We start from the raw sequence: 21970 nt of genomic DNA, 5'->3' as shown, positions 1-21970 counted from the left end.
AGAGAAACTCAACCACTCATGAGTTTATGCCAAAACATCAACATTAAAAAAAACAACGTACACTTTAGAATTCCCTGTGCTTTTGGCAACATACATAATATAGATTACTTAAAGGCTCCCTTGTTCACCGCTGTATTGTCTGGGGTCATGGCGTATGTAGAGCCTCACGGCTAAGAAAACAGCCTAAAACTTAAAGACAAAGAATTAAAGATCCCTCCTCCATATTCAGTGAAGCAACGGGTGGAATTTTCTCGCGGCGGGCTTAGGACAATGGAATAACCTGCCAAGTTTGGTTTTCTTTGAGAGAGTAACTACTGAGATATAGTAACTTCAATCGCCACAAATTCATGTACCTCAATAAATGGTCAAATTGCTCCAAAGTGGCATGTTGACATCGGCCTGCCCCAATACGACATTAAAAACAAAGTCTAAAAGAGCGTTTTTAATGTTAACATATTTTTCCCCCGTCTAAGGAGATATCAATGAACACAATAATGCACATCAGGTTGGACCAACTTTTTCATTGTTGACCAAATTTACCAGGGATGGCAAGGAAGCAAACAGGCTGGATCTTTGATACAAGGTAGAAGAGAACGATGGCGAGATAGACCCGATATAACTCACGTGAAAAGTTCAGCCATGGGGATGCCTCCATCTACAAGCATGGGAGTCATGAGCTCAGCAAGGTACATCCAGATGTGTGGGATGTCAATAGCCATGTCTTCAGAGATCTCTAGTATCTCACTCAACCTGCAACATATTAGTCTATCAGCTCAACCCAAGCAGAAACCTTCCTGACACAATGCCTTTCACTACAAGTAGATAGTTTAGACATACACAAAGACTAAGGAGTATTTTGTGAAATGGTCACAACACGTGGAAAATTTGATGGCAATAACAAGCAGTCTCCAAACAAAAGTAATGTCTCGTTCCGTTTTCTTAAAGCACATACCCGTGGAAATACTGCTGACGTGGAAGCATGTCATTATGCACTAGCTGGCACAGCAGGTTACCCATGTGTTCCCGGGAAATTGTGCTGCGCTCCAGCGTCGATTCGATGCCAATGCGCACAAACACTGACAACTGTGATACCTCCAGCTCCCGGACGCACTGCATCGCTTCCTGCCAACAAAAGCACCCAATGGTTGCCTACAAAGCAGATTTTAATGTGCCACATTTACAGTTCACGTTTTGTATGCCGTTGACAGGCCGGATCTGAATTCAGACCCTGAACAAAATCGAATCAGCTTATTATTGTCACCGACCCACTTATCCACAAAGCTTTGTCAAAACCCATCTACAACATTTTGAGGTATCACGCCATATATAGTTTTTTGGCCCAATCTTTCAATGGTGAAGATTCACTTAAAAAAAATAATTAAATCATCAGATCCAGATCTTCACCAAAATTTAATCAATCAGTTCGTCACACACACCCAATCTGTCCACCAAATTTCATCAGAATCCGTCCAGAACTATGAGACATCCTGCTCACAAACAGACAAAAAGACTGGGGTGAAAGGAAAACTTCCGTCCACCTTCGGTATTGGAGGTATAAAATAAACACCGCAATGTAGAGTTGCTATGTCTCCCAGAATGAGACCACATGTTCAGTAGCACATCTCAATTTGATTGTGAAATAACCACTCGGCCAACTTGACAAAGAATAACAAAAAAAAACAATCATTTATGGGGGAAGACCCGGGTGGCATGGGGAAGCAGAACAGCATCACCAGCGCATTTTGCAACCACACCTTAAGGTCATTGAGGTGCAGAAACTCCTCGATTATAGACCGAGATTTTCTCTCCATCTCTTCCTCTGTGAGCTTTATGGGGGGTGCGGCTGGTGGGGGTTCAACCTTGCCTGCACACAAGGAAATAATACTTTCACTTACAAGCCACACAACATTAGTGCAGTCCCCCAATAGCACCATAAAATGATTTTTGCAGATTAATAACAATTTAACAGAGAGACGTCTATAACAATGGAGGATTGATTACATGACTCGCTGAAATTATCAAGTAATAATCAAAGAAAAGAAGGGATTGAACAAGGAAGCCGCAGAGATTGATCAACTTGTCCAGTAAATAAAACAGCACATATTAGTCAAATAAAACCTGTAGAATGTTTTTAGTGTCAGTAAATGCACAGCACAAAGTCAATTTCAGAGGGTTGAGCTGCAATGGCCAATCTGGAAAATGAGCGTAGTAACTCCATCACAACGATAAGTGATAGTTTAGTAAAAGGAGAGAGACTGGCCCGTAATGACAGCAGGGAGGAACAAAGAGTCAACGCACCAGCACGGGATTCTCGGACCCGCCGCTCATCCTCACGCTCCTTTGGGCGCTCTTCACGGCGACGTGGCATGCTCTCGCGCTCTATATCAACCTCCCGGCTCCGCTCCTCCATGAGCTCCCTGCCAAAGCTACCCTTGCCTGTTGTAGGTAGTTGGCGGACATTGCGATCAGTCCGGTCACGACCAGTGCTGCCTCTGCAATAACAGAAAAAAGAAGTAAAATAAAAACGAAAAAAGTCAGGCGAAGTGAAAAAGAGTTGGTCCTTTCAGCATTCTCATTTGAACCGATTGCCCATGATCTCAGGGGACCCAGGTTCAAATCCTTTATACATGTATTTGTCCATTGTCTAATAATGTCCTTGCAATTCACACAAAAGTACACTTGTGTAGTCCAATGCGTTTGCCCTGCATGTGGTTTATGTACAAGCTCCTCCATAAATGTTAAATCAACGTTTAAAATACATAAAAATAAAATAATCAACAAAAAACATTTTCCAAGAACAGAAAAGATCAGCAATCTCAATTAAGCCAATGGAGGTACAAAAGTGAAGTTTGTCTTTTGCTCAGTGACAACTGTGATGAGCACCCAATATCACTTTGCTCAATCAAAATAAAGACCAATTACTGCACTGGTCACAAGAAGGAACCTGGAAAAACAAACAAAAAAAAAAAACACGCACGCACGCACGCACGCACACACACACACACACACACACACACACACACACACACACACACACACACACACACACACACACACACACACACACACACACACACACACACACTACTTGTAAAAGCTATTTTATATTTGAAGTTATAACCTTAACTTATAAGCAATTGACTGGTTTTCCAACTGCCAGGATCATCGGCTGGGCACCCTGTTTCATCGAGGTTTCGATCCTTTCCACCCAGAACCTCTCCAAACGGCGGATTCACAACCTTGGCCGCAGGTCCACATCAGCATATTATTCAACATCAATGGACCCACAACCTCAAAGTTGTGTCCCGTCAGTCAACACAGCAATGTGATATCCTTATTCAAACGTATTTACAGACTTGGCATTTAATATGGAATTATTTTTTTTCCTTGACTTGGGTTTACTTTCTTAACTCAGTATATCAATCTGGTGAGTTTCTTTTACACTTTGGTGATTTCTTTGTTAAAAGAACCATGTCACTGATTGTCTGTCGCAGCAAGAAGTCAACAACAGGATTATATCACAGGTGGGTGGCAAAATGTACGGGCAGGTGCATTTGATGATTGGCTTCACAGTCGGGTATACAAGGGTTGTTGCATTCTGTATTCGTGGAAAACAACTGCTGCACGTCTCCAAAAGTTATTGCCGCTTCCTCTGGAGATGGTCCGTCAACTCGACAATGCTGTTTGTCATTGAGTGGTGGCTTTACGAAATTACGGCATAAAACAGCGTGCTATTGCTCGGCAGTATGGCATCATTCAAGGTCAGGTGTCAAAGATCCTGAAACGAAATGCTCAGAGAGGTGTCCCTGCTCAGAGAGATCACGTGACTGGAATCACGTGATCTTCAGTGACGAGTCTAGATTTCTGGTCTATCGTCAAGATGGCCGCGTCCGAGTGCGCAGACAAGTGCATGAAGCCTACAACAAAGATTGTATAGTGCCAAGAGTCCAAGCTGGAGGTGGTGGGGTGACCGTTTGGGCTGCTTTTCATGCAGGGAGCAAAACTGACCTGGTTGATTTGAATGGAAACCTGAACCAGTTCAAGTACAGGGCCATTCTGGAAGAAACATTGCTTCCATTTGCTCGTGCAGCCTTTCGAGGAAACTTTGTCTTCCAAGATGACAATGCACGGCCTCATCGTGCTCGCATGATCCTACACTTTCTTGCTGACCGTGGTGTAGAGCATTTGGAGTGGCCTGCCATGTCCCCGGATATGAATCCGATAGAGAACTTGTGGGCAGAATTAACGCATCAAATCAACCACTTGGACCAGCAGCCGACCTCTGTGCGTGAATTGCAGCAGGCTATTGTCACTGCATGGCAAGCGATTCCTGTCCAAACCTTGGCAAATCTCGTGAACAGCATGCCTCAATGTGTACGTGCTCTCCTGAATGCTCGTGGGGGTTACACGAAGTACTGAACTGTAATTTTACTGTCCATAATCCCAGTCGTAATAGTGGGGCGGCTTAGCCCAAATATTCAAAAGAATTGTGCATTTTGTGATACAAGCACCAAATTTGGCACAAATGTACATTAATATGTTGCGAACATTTTCAGATATTGGGCCACTTGAAATTCCGTAATTTTTTTTTTCAAATTTTTTCAAATTTCGTAATTTCAAATTTTTCGGGTGACACCGTCACAATTTCGGTCTTCGAGGCCGGCCGATAGGCAAAGTGTGACCGGAAGGGACGAGGTTCTCCTGACCACGTCGCCCTCGATCTGGGAAGCGAGAGGCGTTCCATTAGTGGACGCGCCCCTCACGCCCGACTTTTGGGCGGCCCCGGCAGGCCGTTTGTTTTGACGTTCCGTGACAGGCCCCGCACCCCCACCTCCGGGCCGACCGGAAGCTTGTGCTGAGTACATCATACCTGAACAACTCAGTGAGGCAGAACACAGCAGTGCACACCAGGGTGACCCCTTCAGTGCATAAACCAATTAACCTGTCCACTGCAGGGCATATAGAAATGAAGTTATTTTCTGCATATAATAATAATATAAGTTCAGTTCTATATAACAATTTCTGTTATCACCACTACCACTACAACTACCACTACTACAAGCTTTGTCTGGAATTTTGTGGACTAACAGACAAACAGACATACAGACAAGCTGGGATCAAAACATTACCTCCTTCCACCATTGAGTGTAGAGGTAAACATCATGGAAATTATATCATGCCCTAGATTTAATTCATGCTTACCCGTGTATTTGCTTCACTGGTTCACAAGGTCTTTTGCATACATGTAATTCAGACTCTCGTCTTCATTGCTGACCACACAATGTTCGCAACATATTAATGTACATTTGTGCCAAATTTGGTGCTTGTATCACAAAATGCACAATTCTTTTGAATATTTGGGCTAAGCCGCCCCACTATATCGGCCGGCCTCGAAGACCGAAATTGTGACGGTGTCACCCGAAAAATTTGAAATTACGAAATTTGAAAAAATTTGAAAAAAAAAATTACGGAATTTCAAGTGGCCCAATATCTGAAAATGTTCGCAACATATTAATGTACATTTGTGCCAAATTTGGTGCTTGTATCACAAAATGCACAATAGGTTTGCTATGCTGCTACACTATAATTAAACTTTTGATTTTGTTAAAAAAATTTTTGGCTAATGTGCAAAATAAAGAGATACTTCTGGAAAATGTACAGAAGTTTAACACAGTACTGTCCATGAATTGAGTTCGATATCAGTTTACATCACTTTCAAGGATCAATTTATTTGTTTCGGAATGTCAAATGTGGTTTTTGTTTCTTTTAAAGGTCACATTAACAAAATCTAGAATAATTTCAACATAATTCCAATGAACTTTAGGTTCTAAGACATCTTGAAAAGTAAGTTCACCCCCACAAAAAAATATTCCATATTAAATGCCAAATCTGTAATTACTGCTTCTATTTAAAGTACTAGGGTGTGCCCGCACGTACGTGCTTGCCCGTACGTGCTTGCCTGTACGTGCGTGCAAAAAAACATGCGTGCAAACTGTAGTGAAATCGTATCTGTACTGAACCCGAGGGGGAATGCTCGCTGCTCGCTGTCATCGTTGTCACCGCTAGGGGCGTGACTATAAGACCTGTTGCTGTGTCGGTGCTCCGGGACTTCTCCCTTGTGACATGTTACATCGGTAGCCTCGTTAATGGTACGCCTTTATAGAATATCTAGCTTGCTTGCATTGAATGATGAATGGCTTCATGAGATGTCGCATCGTATGCTTATTGTGTGTTTCTACTTCTACAGGAATGATGTGTTGATCTAAATGCAATTAAACCAAACCGTTGGACTAAAGTTGTGTGGACCTGAATGGTTTTCCACAACACTTAATTGCATTTAAGATCTGCTGACATGGCTGGCAACAAGACGTTGACGGTGTCCATTTTCAGCGCCGACCCACAAGCCACGGACGGAGGCTTGCAACTCAAGCACTGGCTCCGACAACTGGAGCATCTCTTTGATGAGCCTGAGACCGCTCCGACGCCTGCCGCGAAGCTGGCGATATTACACTCAAAAATCGACTACCGGGTCTACCACGCGGTCGCTCAATGCACGACGTATGATCTTACCATCGCGGAGCTCAAGCGGCTTTACATAAAACAAAAAAGCCCTGTGTACGCGCGTTATTTGCTGCAAACGCGACGGCAGCAGCCCAACGAGCCTATGGATCATTACGCCCAGGAGCTCCGGCAGCTCATGCTGGACAGCGTCAGGGAGCCACGGACTCCCGAGCAGGCTAAGGATGATCGACTTTTAGATGCCTTCATAGCAGGGGTCTCCTCCCAGGAACTACGTCTCAAACTCTTGGAGAAGACCGACCTGACCTTCGCTACGGCGGTTGAGCAAGCGACGGTGTATACCGAAGCGCGGATGCAATCGAACGCCTATGATCGCACGCGCCTTTTGGCGGGCACCTCACTACACGCCCGGCCGGAGAGTACCACTGACGAGGACGTGGATCCGCCTGCTGAACTCCGGGATGCTCCGGAGGATGACCCTACCCTGACAGCTGCCGTTACGACCAGCAGACCCAAGGCCTTGCGCGGGGCCGCATGTTTTTTTTGTGGAGGGCCTCGTCATGCCCGAGTCGTGTGTCCGGCACGTGACGCTATTTGCCATTTGTGCTCGCTAAAGGGACATTACGCGAAAGTGTGCAAGAAAACGGCACGCGGCCCTTCGACTCGCGCAGCCGCGGCCGCGCGGGCGCAGCAACCTTGAACGGGCTCGTAGCAGAACCCACGAGCCCAGCGCCTTACCCGACTTCGAAGGGGAGGGCCGCTCTCTGCGGCCCGCTGGGCGCTCAGACGACCTTGATTGGCGCCACCGGACAGCCACCACCGTCTCATTCTCCATCGGGGACAAAGGCCGCGTCCTTGGCCAAACCACGGGCCACACTTCACCAAGCCCCTCGTACTCCTCGAGTCGCCCACGAGCTAACGGCGGCCCCCGCCCCGTCAAAAGAGTTAAGGCAACTTTCGAATACTACGGAAGCCTTTTGTCAAAGCGACCAAAAATGTAAAAAGGCAATTTCGAATACTACGGAAGCCTCTTGTCAAAGCGACCAAAAATGTAAAAAGGCGATTTCGGATACTACGGAAGCCTTTATCTGCCAGGAGTGTCAAAAGGCAATGTCAAATACTACGGAGGCCTTTCCTCGTCGGATTTTGAATCGCGAAACACCGGAATGCTGGGGAAAGCCCTCTGATGACGTTAATGGGATCCCCATGGCCAACACAGCCTCCGGCCACGCTCGCAAAACTGCTGCTGGTGTAGGATCCACCCGCGAGGCTGGACCGACCCATTCGGGGGGCTCAGTCCCGCTCCCAGCTGCCTCGTCTGGCCTGGCTCAAGCCCTTATTCCCCTTATGGTTGAGGGCCATTGTGTTCAGGCCTTGGTGGATACCGGATCTACGGATAGTTTTATCGACCAACGACTTGTGCTCAGGCATGGATGGCGGATCGGGCGGTCTACGAGACGGATCTTCATGGCTTCCCAGGGACTGCGGCTCAGCACGAAAGGGGAATGCCGATTGAAACTCGTGCTAAAGGGACGGGTTTTCCCTGATGTACACCTTATGGTTTTACCCGCATTATGTGCTGATATTCTGCTAGGACACGATTTTCTTAAGCTGCATGGACGTCTGGTAATGGAGTTCGGTGGGCCTGACACTCTTGTTGTGGGGCCGGACGACGCGCTAACGGTGTGTGCCCTAGCGCAAATGGACGTCCGGCCGCTTTCGCTGTTCCCCAATCTAACCTCCGACTGTACCCCCGTCGCGGTAAAATCGCGACGCTACTCTCGCGCGGACATGCAATTCATTGCGGACGAAACGGCTCAGCTCTTGAAAGACGGCATCATAGAACCTAGCAGGTCGCCGTGGCGCGCTCAGGTCTTAGTGGTGCGCAGCGAGGCCCATCGCAAACGCATGGTAATCGACTATTCCCAAACGATTAACCGCTTTACACAGCTGGATGCCTACCCCCTTCCGGGGATGGACGCGCTAGTGCAACAGGTATCCCAGTATTCGGTCTATAGTACTCTCGATCTCCGTAGTGCGTACCACCAGATCCCTATCTCTAGGGCGGATCGTATCTATACCGCTTTCGAGTCGGGGCAGCGGTTGTACCAATTTACACGATTGCCCTTTGGGGTGACGAACGGGGTCGCTTGTTTCCAGAGGGCCATGGATGACCTCGTTGCGCGGGAGCACTTAACCGATGTTTTCGTCTACCTCGATAACCTTACGGTTTGTGGATATGACCAAGGGCACCATGACGCTAATCTGAAGCGCTTCCTTGAGGTCGCGCAACGGTATCACTTAACTATGAACGAGGATAAGTGCCGATACTCCCTACGCACCATAGATCTTCTGGGGTACACCGTGACCCATGGCTCTGTCTCTCCGGATAAGGAACGTCTGCGACCTTTGCTCGACATGGCCCCTCCCTGTGATCGGGCGTCCCTGAAACGCGCCCTTGGGCTGTTCGCCCATTACTCCAAATGGGTGCAAAATTTCTCCGCGAAACTGCGCCCCCTTGTGGCCTGCGACACCTTTCCCCTGAGCTCAGCCGCATTGACGGCCTTTGAAGGTCTTAAGACCGACATCGCCCGAGCCGCCGTAGCAATCATCGACGAGAACGGCTCGTTCGTCCTCGAAAGTGACGCCTCGGATCAGGCCATCGCGGCGACCCTCTCCCAAGGGGGACGTCCCGTGGCTTTCTTTTCACGGACTCTTACCTCCGCTGAGCGGAGGCACTCGTCCGTTGAAAAGGAAGCGTATGCGATCGTCGAGTCTATTCGGCGATGGCGCCCGTACCTACTCGGGCGGAGCTTCCAAATCATCACGGACCAGCAAAGCGTTGCGTTCATGTACGACACCTTACACGCCCAGCGCGTTAAGAACGAGAAAATCACTCGCTGGCGTATCGAACTCGCCGACTTCTGTTACACCATCAAATATCGCCCCGGGAAGGATAACCAGGCCGCCGATGCCTTATCGCGCCCGTCTACATGTGCTGGTATCACCTCATTGGAGGGCCTAAGGGTGCTGCATGCCACTGCGGGCCATCCCGGCGTAACGCGTTTCGCTCATTTCGTGCGGAGAGGGAATCTCCCTTACTCGATTGACGATATCCGCCGTATCTGTCGCGACTGCGCTGTCTGCGCGGAAATCAAACCGCGTTTCTATAACCCTCCTATGGGGACTCTGGTGAAGGCTACACGCCCGTGGGAACGCTTGGCGATGGATTTCAAGGGCCCTTTGCCGGTGTCGAGCGGCTCTCGCTATCTGCTCACTATCGTTGATGAGTACTCACGATTCCCCTTTGCTTATACGTGCGCGGACATGACTGCTGCCACGGTGATGCGTTGCTTACAGAACTTGTTCTCAATGTTCGGTTACCCGGCCTATGTCCATACCGACCGGGGTGCGGTCTTCTTGTCTCAGGAGGTGCGCAGCTATCTGCTCCAAAACAACATTGCGTCTAGTTACACCACGCCGTACAGACCCCAGGCTAATGGGCAGATCGAACGCTTCAACGGGATTATCTGGAGGACCGTCATGCTCCATCTCCGGACCCTCGGCCGGGGCCTCGATAAATGGGCTTGGTCGTTACCTGCGGCGTTGAACTCAATCCGGGCTCTCCTGAGCACGGCAACCAACCAAACTCCCCACGAGCGTCTTTTCCACCACCCCAGGAGCTCGGGGTGTATACGGTCTTTGCCCAGTTGGCTCGCTGGGCCCGGGCCGGCCTACCTTAAACGGGCGGTTCGCGCGAGCAAGTACGACCCCCTTGTGGACAAAGTGCAGATTCTCCAGGCTAATCCTGAGCATGCTCGTGTGATGACGTCTGATGGTCGTGAGACTACTGTCTCCGTTCGTCATCTTGCCCCTTGCGGGGTCGACGACCTTAGTAGGGATTCGGACGAACCGGTCGAGCCCATCTATGAGACTATGGCCTCTCCCGACGCTCCCATCGCCAACAGTCCACCGACCCTCCCCTCGTCGAGACTGTCCGGGTCCGACGACTTGGCGTTACCCCCTTCATCACCCGACCCTGTTGGCGCCTCTGACTCCGGGGATACAGGGTTACGTGATGCCGTACCCGGGGAATTTCGAACGCGTGCTGGCAGAGAAATTCGCCGCCCGGCCCGATACGGTTGGGCCGACTGATACTCCGCACCCTATTCATGCTGACGCTCACTTGCTTTTAGCCACGCGGCCGTATAATTCTGACGGGGGGAGAATGTAGTGAAATCGTATCTGTACTGAACCCGAGGGGGAATGCTCGCTGCTCGCTGTCATCGTTGTCACCGCTAGGGGCGTGACTATAAGACCTGTTGCTGTGTCGGTGCTCCGGGACTTCTCCCTTGTGACATGTTACATCGGTAGCCTCGTTAATGGTACGCCTTTATAGAATATCTAGCTTGCTTGCATTGAATGATGAATGGCTTCATGAGATGTCGCATCGTATGCTTATTGTGTGTTTCTACTTCTACAGGAATGATGTGTTGATCTAAATGCAATTAAACCAAACCGTTGGACTAAAGTTGTGTGGACCTGAATGGTTTTCCACAACACAAACAACAAAAAAAAACTTTGAAACCACGTGGCAGTAACGACCACAGAACCCCCCCCTCTATTTACATGAAATGGTTTGGTCCATTCGCAAACCCCCCCCCCCCCCCCCTCTATTTACATGAAATGGTTTGGTCCATTCGCAAAGCCAAAGCGAACGGCTTGCGAGTACGGTGACCATACCTTGGGAACCACTTGTCCGATTAATTTCAAACCTTGAAAAGGCACATCCTCGGGTCCCCAGCAATATACCTGGCAAGTTTCAAGTATATCGGACCGGTAGTTGTCGAGAAACAGCGGTCGCATACAGACACACAGAGATTACTGGAATTATAGATAGATTACCACAAACTAATAATTTAAATCATAAATCACTTTAAATGACAATATACCAAGCCATAAACACATTACCTGATAGACATGGCCATTACACAGCACCTCCATCGAACCATCGACTCAAACTGTTATTCAAATATTCAAGCTGTCATTTATAACCGATTTTAACATGCTGCACTACGTATCCCAGCAACCACCAATCAATCATTTTAATTCATTACTTATAATGTATCTTACTATAATTCACCAAATGTCCGTCCGTCTGTCTGTCTGTCTGTCCGTCCGTTCGTTCGAAGGTACCCTAAAAACTGCTGAACTGATCCCAACGATATTTTGGGTGGATAATCCTGGGATCTCCAGGAGTAAAATAGACTATTTAGTTTTCCCAATTTCAGCTTTAGTCTCCAGAATTCTCAGGTTTGGACTCCCGCATAACATTCGCATAACGTTCCTTGTGACGATGTTTTCATTGTGACGATGTTGTTTTCCCGGGTGCCGCACAAACGGCTGCACAGATCGCTGCACGGCTGCACCGATCGAACTCGGCGACCTCGGACAAAGACCTTTTATAAGGACACGGGTTGAATCCCTGCTTGAGAGAATTCTAACCCATTTCAACTGAAGGAAACACGTATCGGGAGTACATACGACATAGCGATTGTGAACACGATTATCGATCAAGATTCACGATCACGATCATCGCGATCATAGTGTATCGATCACTGTGGGACATTTGGTGAATTATAGTAAGATACTGTTTAGATTTTGATGATTTGCGTGTGATATGATTTAACGGATGTTTATATGAATCGTTTAAAATAAAGCCTTCAATTTCTGATATTTTACCTTTTCATTTGGGCCTCCCAATTGAAGCCCCGCCCATAGGGCAGGTACCGTTGCTAGTTTTATAAATATTATTTTTATCCAAACACCTCCATTATTTAATACTATCTATAAATAGTTTTAAACATATATGCTTAATCAACAACATTAATTAAAGAATTAACTTCACTAAAATAATTAATTCAATATTATTATAACAAATGTAATGCAATAGGAACTTGTTCAAATGAAAACCAACCAAACTTACATAAAAGGTGACGATGGAATTTAAAGACATTCTCACAAGACCTGATCAACCAATCAGCCAAATATCCTCTATTTAACATGATTCTGGTGTTTAACATAATCCAGCCTGGTGTTGGGCTCGCGGCTAGGGTGCCAGCTTAGGATCCTAGGATCCTGGGTTCGAATCCCGGTCGATCGCTGAATTAATGCCAGGGGGGTTGACTCAGCCTGTACATCCTTCCGAGGTCGGCTAATTGAGTACCAGTTCACTGGTAATTCCCTGTTTGTCGTAAAAGGCGACAAAAAGGGTTGGCGGCAGGAAGGGCATCCGGCCGTAAAACATTGCTTCAAAAAGGGGACCAACAAAAACAACAACAACCACAGTGCCTGAAAAAGGCCAACCCCCGCTTTGCGGGGAAAAATGGCCTCTAAAGGTGGTTTTTTTTTTTGTTTTTTTTAACATGATTGAAAATACCTTCTCAGCACGTTCCACAAAATCACCCTTCACTGAACAAATTCTTGCAAATCTAAGTAGCTGAGATGAGAAGACATTGTAACTCATTTTAATTGGTACATTGCCACCTGGAAAGGTGTACACAAGACTACAGTGAAACTGAAATCATCAACTTTATGATACACACTCGTACTAAAGCCATTCTGTCTAACTTTAACTAACACATCCAGATATACAGCAAGTCACTCTTGTTTACAACAATCAAACTATGTGGATAAATCTTGTAAAGTTATCTCAACTCAAAAAAAAAAAAAAAAAAAAAAAAAAAAACATTTCCTTCTCTGTTCGCATTCGTTTATTCATTCTTATTCGTTCGTTCGTTCTTCGACCACGTGTTTCTCCCCCATTTCCCCAGATAGTTTTTCACTCATTAACCTTCAATGTTTACACTTTCCCCTGAAGTTATGTATTCCGTCATATTTTATAACACCTTTTTCTTCTTCTTCTTTAAAAGGCTGCTTTCGACTTGCTCACCAAATCAATTCATCCCAAAAAAAATATCCATCTCCTATAGTGCCTTTTTTCTACATTCCCTAAACTCTCCTGCACTCCATCCTCCATCCAGCGTCCTTAAACGTATTTTTAACTCGAAGGTCACAAGAAACTCATTTTGCAATAAATGTTCGTTTCCCATAAATCGTACACTTTCAAAAATCCAATCTCACCCCTCCCCTCCAAATCTTCCCCATAACCCCTCCCCTCCAAATCTTCCCCATCACCCCTCCCCTCCAAATCTTCCCCATCACCCATCCCTTTCAAATCTCCCCCCTTGCCCCCTCCCTCCTAAACTACCCCCTCACCCCTCCCCGCCAAGACGCCCCCTCGCCCCTCCCCTCCTAGACTCCTGCCTCACCCCTCCCCTCCAAATCTCCCCCATATCCCATCCCTTTCAAATCCCTCCCCTTGTCCCTTCCCTCCCAAACTCCCCCCTCACCCCTCCCCTTCAAATCTCCCCACCCTCATTGCTTCTCAATTTCCCCCCTCTCACTCCCCCTCCTCAAAGCGTCCTCCCCGCTTCTTCCCCCTTCAAACTCTCACCTCCATCTCCCCCAACCTTCTGCCTCGCTCTTCCCCCTCCTCAAATAACACCTCATTGTGGCTCACCCAATCACCATCAAACCTTTTGTCCGCCCCATCCTTCCCTTTCTCCGAGCTATTCTGAAATCTCTGACACACCTTCAACAGCTCTCCCTACCTCTTCCACCTCTTCTACATCTTACCCTACCCCTCCTCCCCCCTGTTCTGTATCTGATGCTCCCCCTTCCTCTTCATTAACGGTATGGACCTCAAACATCCGGGGCCTTCGTTCAAACTTAACTGATCTCTCCATACAGGTTGCTTCTGTCAAACCAGACGTGATCTGCTTAACAGAAACTTTCCTCCTTTATGATGTCTCTGATTCCATAGTATCTCTCCCGGGCTACTCCCTCCTCCGGTATGATAGACCTGAGCCTCGTCCTGGAGGCGGGGTTGCTATCTTTATCAAAAACTCTCTTCCTCACTCGCCCTGCACTGCACTCTCTCCACCTCACCCCCAGGAATACCTCTGGCTACGGCTTCCCCTTCGCTCCCACCTCTTGTTCATATGTGTGTTGTACCGTCCACCAAACAGTGATGACTCCATCTACATCTCGCTGTCTGATGATATGGACCAACTTCTATCTACTCATCCCAACTCTCTCTTCCTCATATGTGGTGATTTCAACTGTCATCATGCCAGTTGGCTGGGTGTGGGTACCTCTCTCACCAGCCATGGCTCCTCAGCAAAGGACTTCTGCGACTCACTGGGACTGACACAATCTGTCAATTTCCCGACCCGGATCTCAGTCAACGGAACATCTTCTCTTCTGGACTTGGTTATGACTAACTTCCCTGAAAATGTCTGCTGCTCTTCTTCTGCTCCGATCGGATCATCTGATCATGTCCTTGTTAAAGTGGACATCTCTCTGACCATCCTCAGGGAGCCTGCTCAGCGTCGACGAGTCTGGCATTTCACTCAGGCCAACTGGCACGGTCTTCAAGCAGCCATCAATCATCTGGACTGGTCTCCCATCTCTACCACCTCTGACATCAACTCATCCTGGGAATTCTTCCAAAGTAAATTGCTCTCTCTCATGCACAGATTTATCCCATCTCGTCTTCAGTTGTCATACCCTTCCTCCCGTCCATGGTACACGGAATCTTGTGGTGAGGCTGTTGCCCAGAAACAACTTGCCTTCGTCTCCTGGAAAGCAAATCCAACGGAAGGAAATCTCATTTCCTTTCACAAAGCCCAAAACAAGTGTGTGTCCACCCTCAGGAGAGCCAGGAAACAATATCTCTCCGTTCTCAAGACCGAACTCTCTTATCTGTCTCCCTCTTCCAAATCCTGGTGGCGTCTGGTCAAATCCGTTTCTGGTGTTTGTTCCCCCTCCATCCCCTCCCTTACCTCAAATGGCTACACAGCTGACTCCGCACGTGAAAAAGCTGAATGCCTCAACTCTGTGTTTGCCTCTAAATCTTGTGTCCCAAACCCATCCCTCTCTGTACCCACCATACCCAGTCGTACCCTGCTGCTTCTGGACTCCGTGTCCTTTCCTCCTGACAAGGTGGAAAAGTTTCTGTCAACCCTCGACTCTGATTCTGCAACTGGACCCGACGGCATCAGCCCACGGGTCCTAAAATCCTGCTCTGCTGCTCTATCTCACCCTCTCTCTGTTCTCTTCACCCTCTCTTTTGCTCAAGGTCAACTGCCATCTGCTTGGAAATCAGCCAACATCACCGCTTTGCACAAAAAAGGTGCAAAAACAGATCCTAGCAACTACAGACCAATCAGCCTTCTCCCAATTATCAGCAAAGTCATGGAATCCATCATTGCTTCTGATATGAAATCTTTCCTCTTCTCCAATGGCTTGATCTCTGATCATCAATTTGGTTTCAGACCAGGTCACTCTACTCTGGACATGCTGCTTCTGCTGTCTCAACAATGGATGGAGGTCCTCAATGCCAAACAGGAAATTAGAGCTGTCTCCCTCGACATATCACGTGCCTTCGACACGGTCTGGCACCCCGCTCTGCTCACCAAACTCTCCTCCTTTGGTATCCATGGAAATCTCCACGCATGGCTGGCGGACTTCCTCTCTAGTCGTCGTCAACGTGTGGCCCTGAATGGGTTTCTCTCATCTCCTCTTCCTGTTCAGGCTGGAGTTCCCCAAGGCAGTGTTCTGGGCCCCGTGCTTTTTCTGGTCTTCATCAATGATCTCTCTGACTCTCTCGAAAATCCTCTCTATCTCTTTGCTGATGACTCCACTCTCTGCCGCTCCATTCCTCTTCCCTCAGATCGGCAGTCTGCTGCCTCCTCACTCTCTGAAGACCTGGACAAAATCACAGACTGGTCAAACAAGTGGAACATGTCTTTCAATCCTGACAAATCTCACACTCTTACTGTGTCTCTCCGAAAAGATCGACTGGACAACCCTCCCATCTACTTTCTCAACAATCCTCTCCAAGAAGTTCTGTCGCTCAAGATTTTGGGTCTCACTATCTGCCATGATCTTTCTTGGGAAAACCACATTTCCAAGCTGGCCTCCAAAGCCAGTCGCCGACTGGGCATCCTCCGTCGTGCGAAGTCCTTCCTCGGCACACCTGAGCTCCTCACCACATACAAGGCTTTCATCCGCAGCTCAATGGAATACTGTTCTCCCCTATGGGCCGGTGCTCCTGCCTCACACCTAGCTCGGCTTCACGCTGTTGAAACCAAAGCTTTCAGAATTATTGGAATCTCCCGCGATGAAGCTATCTCTGAGGGCCTTTCACTCACTCACCGCAGGCAGGTAGGTGGTCTTTCTGTCTTCTACCGACTCCTCTCCGGCCTTGCACCCCCAGCTCTCTCTGTGCTCTGTCCCCCAAATATTCCTACAGGTCGCACAAGATCTGCCAGCAACCCTCTGATGGTTAAACTGCCGAAATCTCGGCTCTCCGCTCACCTTCACTCTTTCATTCCTCTTTTCTCCCGCCTCTGGAACAAACTCCCTCACTCCCTTCAATCCCACTCCTCCCTTCAGGTCTTTAAAACAGCTGTTCACCACCATCTCTTATCTTCCCCCATCCAAAACCTTGATCTTTTCTACCCCCGCTAATTCACCCCAGATCCACCTTGTTTGAAATTCCAACTTCTTTCCTGGAAGTCCTGGCAGTGTCCATATGTTTTATACCTCTCCCACTGCCCCCTTCCCACGCCCCCCCCCCCCAAAGCCCTCACCCTCTCTCAGATCTCTCGATGTCTCCATGTCTCTCGGTCCCTGCTCTCAAATGTTGTGTTTGTGTCCTTCCCCCTCTCTCCCCATCTTGTCTACCGCTCCCTATGTTATGTTTTATGTGTCGGTTTGTCTTTCTGTGTGATTAATGTTCGCTCTTTCACGAGCCTCGATCTTGTATACAAAAAAACAAAAAAAAAAAAAAAAAAAAAAAAAAGTAGCCTATCAAAAAAGTTATAGTTAACCACACAAATATCAAGAAAGTTATAGTTAACCACAAAAAATATTGTTGTGGTTTTGGAATAAAGGTTAATTCCCCCTTGTAGGAAGACGCACCACAACATGAAGCCTCGCGATAGTTCAGTTATTTCTTAGTAAATGTAAGCAGAGTCCTTCCCTGTGTTTAGTTTTGCGTTGAGTAGGCCAGTGAGCTTAGGTGTTCTTTTGGCGCTGAAATGCCACGCGGCAGGCCTGAACAAGTCTACCGAGGCCGAAGGGAGGCACGGCAGGAGTGGTCAGTAAGCACGAGCCGCCAATCAGGGCTCAAGGGGAGTGGCTAACCACGACGATCAGAGGCGGGGTTTGGAACATTCGAGTCGGGCCGGGGCGGAGCCATAAAACCCTGCTCCGAGTCCCCCCACTGCAGAAAGAGAAGTCCTCAGTTGAGTTCCCGGTGAGTTGAGTGCCCGGTGAGAACAGTTGAGAAAGAGAAGAGTTCCCGGTGAGTTCAGTTGAGAGTCGCGCAGCCCATGAGTTGAGAACAGTTGAGGAGAGAGAGACGGGAGATGAGTCAGAGTCGTGTGCTGAGTTACAGTTCCCTGTGAGAGTGAGTTGGGTTGAGCTTGAGAACGCGAGTGGAGCTGCAGAACGAGCGAATTGAATTGCCTATTGTACACGAACTTTCCCCGTGCTTTGCGCTCTGCGCTGTATTAATCGCGCGCTCGAGAGGCTGACCCGTGCTGGGCCACAGACGCGCGATTTCCTCCTACCTGCCTTCGCCTGCATACGTGCCGTGAACATCGGAGAGCCGGGCCGGGCGAGCTGCCCCGGAGCGACCGACGGCGAAGCGCGCTTGGCGCGCGAACATTCTTCTCTTCTTTTCCCCGTGTGAGTGAGTGGGCCCTTCGTCTGGGCACATAAGTTAACATTGCTAAGCATCTGCTCTGTGTCCCCTTTCCTTCATCCTGATCCTTGTAAATAATAATAAATTCTGTTATTCCTCTGATTTGACCGTTCCTGTCCCTTCCATCCATTGGCTTCGCATGGTACGAATAGAACCGCTCGAAAGGGGGTTCCATAAAAGTAACAGCCCGAGTCACGTGATACACATCCCGCTTGGGCGTACTCGATTAAGCGTGGCTTGTGCGAGGTTCGATCCCCGCTTTCGTGGCAGCGTGGGTTAAAGGTACGTGCGAATTTGTCCCGATACCCTTTTTCACGTTTGCCCGGAAGTGGCGATTCGGCCTCGCGGACCTGAAGACCCAGGGGGAAAAAAGGGGTTTAACCCCCCCCCCCCCCCCCTTTGTAACGGGAACGGGCTTCGGGAGATCTGCAACAATATCATCAAAAAAGTTATAGTTAACCACACAAATATCATCTATGTAACGACACGTATGCGACAATATTTTAGGTAGTCCGAATTTTTTCTCCTTCATCAGTTTTTGCATAAATGAAAATTCACAGAAAATAAGAAAAATGTCCACTCATAGGGGGCTGCAATTCCCAACCATGGGAATACCCTTAACCTGTTGAAACATTCCACAAAAAGACACAAAAGTATTAAACAAAATAAAATTAGCAGCATCCTTAAACTTCTGCTTATCAAAACAATGAAAACTTGAGTACTGTATTTATTTTTCGAAAAGAATGTTCTGTCAAACCTGACACATAAAAACTTATTAAAAGAGCTAAAAACCTTGTCAATTACTTTGAAGAGTGAATCCCTTACTAGTGCGAAATCCAAATTCCGTATATAAAGTTGAAAAATCAAAAACCTCAACTGACTTGATATTGAGGCACCTAATCCAACCCAAGAACACCAAAGTAGAATTAATGCTCCAGAAAGTGTTAACACCAGAATTCTACTCAATTGCTAAACAATATTTCCTGAACAGTTCCCCAACAACTTGTAAGCCTGAGTTAACTCCAAGCGATAACTGTTTGGTGGTACATTGCCTGGCACCAGCTATAAACCTATAGTTGGTACCTGGTACCAGCTGTATGGGTTCTTATGAAGCTTTGGGATCCAGTAAAGCCGAGGAATACAAAGATTGACCTCTTTACATTTAATACTGAAATTATTAACTAAAACTTCCTGATGCTCGGAGATAATATCCTGGAGCGACTTATGACAAGGAACATAATATGTGCTATTTCCTATACCAGTGAAAGTAACCGTATCGATGCCTCACTCTATTAATAAAACCTCCACATAAAACTTTTTACAAACTACACCAAAATTATTAGCAGCCTTATCCGCTGGAGCTATGACGTACCTATCATGGAGATCATGAATATCTTTACGAACACTCCGCTTGTTAAACACTGGTTTAGATCGACCCAGTGAAAGCAAGCCCCGACTAGTAAAAAAACTTAATCCTATTTTCCAGGACTTCCACAACTCTGTTGAACCATGGATTGAAACTGTTTACAGACAACTTAAACTTGGTGCACATTCTGTTAATAAAATTAGAGACAGAATCTACAATTGAAGACCTAATGCAGCTCCAAGGTTGAGTTACTGCCTCCCTATATTTAGCTCCCATTTTCATCAGATCCCTAATTTCACAATTACTAATAATATTCAAATCCCCAGAAATTCACGTGTTCACAAGGACCATACAAAAAAGGGGAAGAAGAACACGCACAGTCGGTCTACAAGATGTCCTTTACCTTATCAATTCCAAGACTTTAAAGAAATTTACTGTAATTGAATAAGGATTGTCCTATGGCCTTCATGAAGGTGAAATAAATTTTCAATGGGGTTAGCTCCATATAAAATTATCTCTAAGTTACATAAAATTATCCAAGTAAATAATTACAAATGTTAATAACGTTATTTGTCAATAACTACAAATTATCCAAGTAAATTATTATGACAAATTATCCAAGTTATACAAAATGTGTTTGAACTGGCCACGAGGCCAAGGCAGTCATTTTCCTGCCTCGACTACTTTACTCTTGGCCAAAAGTCGCAAAAACAATGGTGGTGGAGCACAATGACCTGTAGCAGACCGCTGTCGGGTTGAACAAGCGTGTTTTATAGCCCCTTAGATCGCCTTTTCCAGGCAAACAAAAAGCTAGTGTTAAATTTGCTTCACCAACCCACTGTGCAGGCAACAAACCAACTGGAATCTTAACATGGTGATGTCACCACTACACCATCCCATGGGTTTATTTTAAAAGAGGAAGGACAACAGTCAGAGAGATCTGATGGCCAAGAACAAACTGAATTTTTCATGCAGCAAAAAAGCTTTTGACTCATTAATTATTTGTGTAATCAATGGTGGCTAACTTAGAAGTATAGTACTGTACTGAAATAAAGAAATAAAAAAACAGTGAGTGGTTGGCACCAAATGGGTCCTGTAAAGAAAACAATAATATAAAGCTTTGTGCTGATTTCCAATGTACATCAACAATATTCCAAACTAGAGCGAAGTCGATGGCACAACATTACAAATCTCCACACTTCGCACATAGAGCAAAGTTGAAAAATGGCAAAAAAGTTCCGCCCGGAACGAGCCAATACATTTTGAGGAACATTTTTTCCCCATTTTGACCAGTGACCCTCCTGGGGGCATGGACTGGGGTTCATATCCAAAAACTTATTACATATTTTATGCGTCTCCCAATGTTGATTGCATATACAGTTTCATTTGGAAAATGTTTTAAATGTGCCCGTAATTGCATTTTTTGGTATTTGACCTTTTGAAACCACCCCAGGGGACATAGCCAAAATGACACTGCACTCACACACACTTCTTGCCATGTGGTGATCATAACTATCAAGTTTGGTGAATTTCTGCACAACCGTTTAGGAGATAGCGTGACTGACAGACAGACAAGACAGAGCCGATTGCAATTTCCCGTGCAAAGTTGACCAGCATACATGCAAAGTAAATCAATATAAACACGAAACTCGATGACAGATTGACATGGTCGAGCGACCGTTCATTTACCGCGAAATGGGCCTTCTCTCGTTGGTCTCCACTGAGACCGGTGAGGTCTGGTTTTGCAACGCCGAGTAGCGGTTCACCACGCCAAGAGCAGGATTGCGGGTGCTTTCTGCAATGGGACAACAATGAACTGCAGAGCGGCTCTCAAATAGTCCCTTCTCAAGAGGTGTGCACTCACACTCAAAGGGAACTACAAGTCAAAATGTCATGAGATATACCAAGCCCGGTGGACATATGGGGTCACCTCACCATAGCGTGCATGAAACGGAAACAAAAGAGTGACATGGTTCGAGTTTAGGCACAACTTCATTTTCATTTTATTTATTTTCTTGGAGAGCAATTTTGCTCGCACAAGTAAAATAAATTACCAAGTTGAGAACTCAACAGACTACGACACCTGAAAAAAAAATTATTACGTTTTAAAAGAAAAGTGGCCTTTACCATTGCATCATATCAAGGGATGCATGCAAATGAACGACAAACAGCAATGTTTCTTCGAGTGAGTTTCATTTTTATCTGGGTGTTATCATTATTTTTGCCAATGTGAAAAGTAGTGTACAAAT

At 46.8% G+C, this 21970-nt stretch overlaps 1 protein-coding gene across 5 annotated transcripts in view; it reads right to left on the bottom strand.

Annotated features, from left to right (window-relative positions):
• Window positions 1–21970, bottom strand: part of LOC137425734 (uncharacterized) — a 331211-nt gene that overhangs the window by 295417 nt on the left and 13824 nt on the right. For all 5 annotated transcript variants that reach the window (XM_078775548.1, XM_078775550.1, XM_078775549.1 and 2 more), the window contains exons 4-8: window positions 21411–21516; window positions 2299–2492; window positions 1755–1864; window positions 953–1122; window positions 625–750 (exon numbers count right to left, since the gene is read on the bottom strand). In XM_078775548.1, the coding sequence (XP_078631674.1) occupies window positions 625–750; window positions 953–1122; window positions 1755–1864; window positions 2299–2492; window positions 21411–21516 (706 nt within the window). The remainder of the gene's footprint in view (window positions 1–624; window positions 751–952; window positions 1123–1754; window positions 1865–2298; window positions 2493–21410; window positions 21517–21970) is intronic.

The sequence above is a fragment of the Myxine glutinosa genome, chromosome 4, assembly GCF_964187855.1.
Source record: "Myxine glutinosa chromosome 4, kmMyxGlut1.1, whole genome shotgun sequence".
Classification (NCBI taxonomy): domain Eukaryota; kingdom Metazoa; phylum Chordata; class Myxini; order Myxiniformes; family Myxinidae; genus Myxine; species Myxine glutinosa.
The sequence above is the reverse complement of the archived record's forward strand: the minus strand, read 5'-3'. Positions and strand labels throughout refer to the sequence as shown.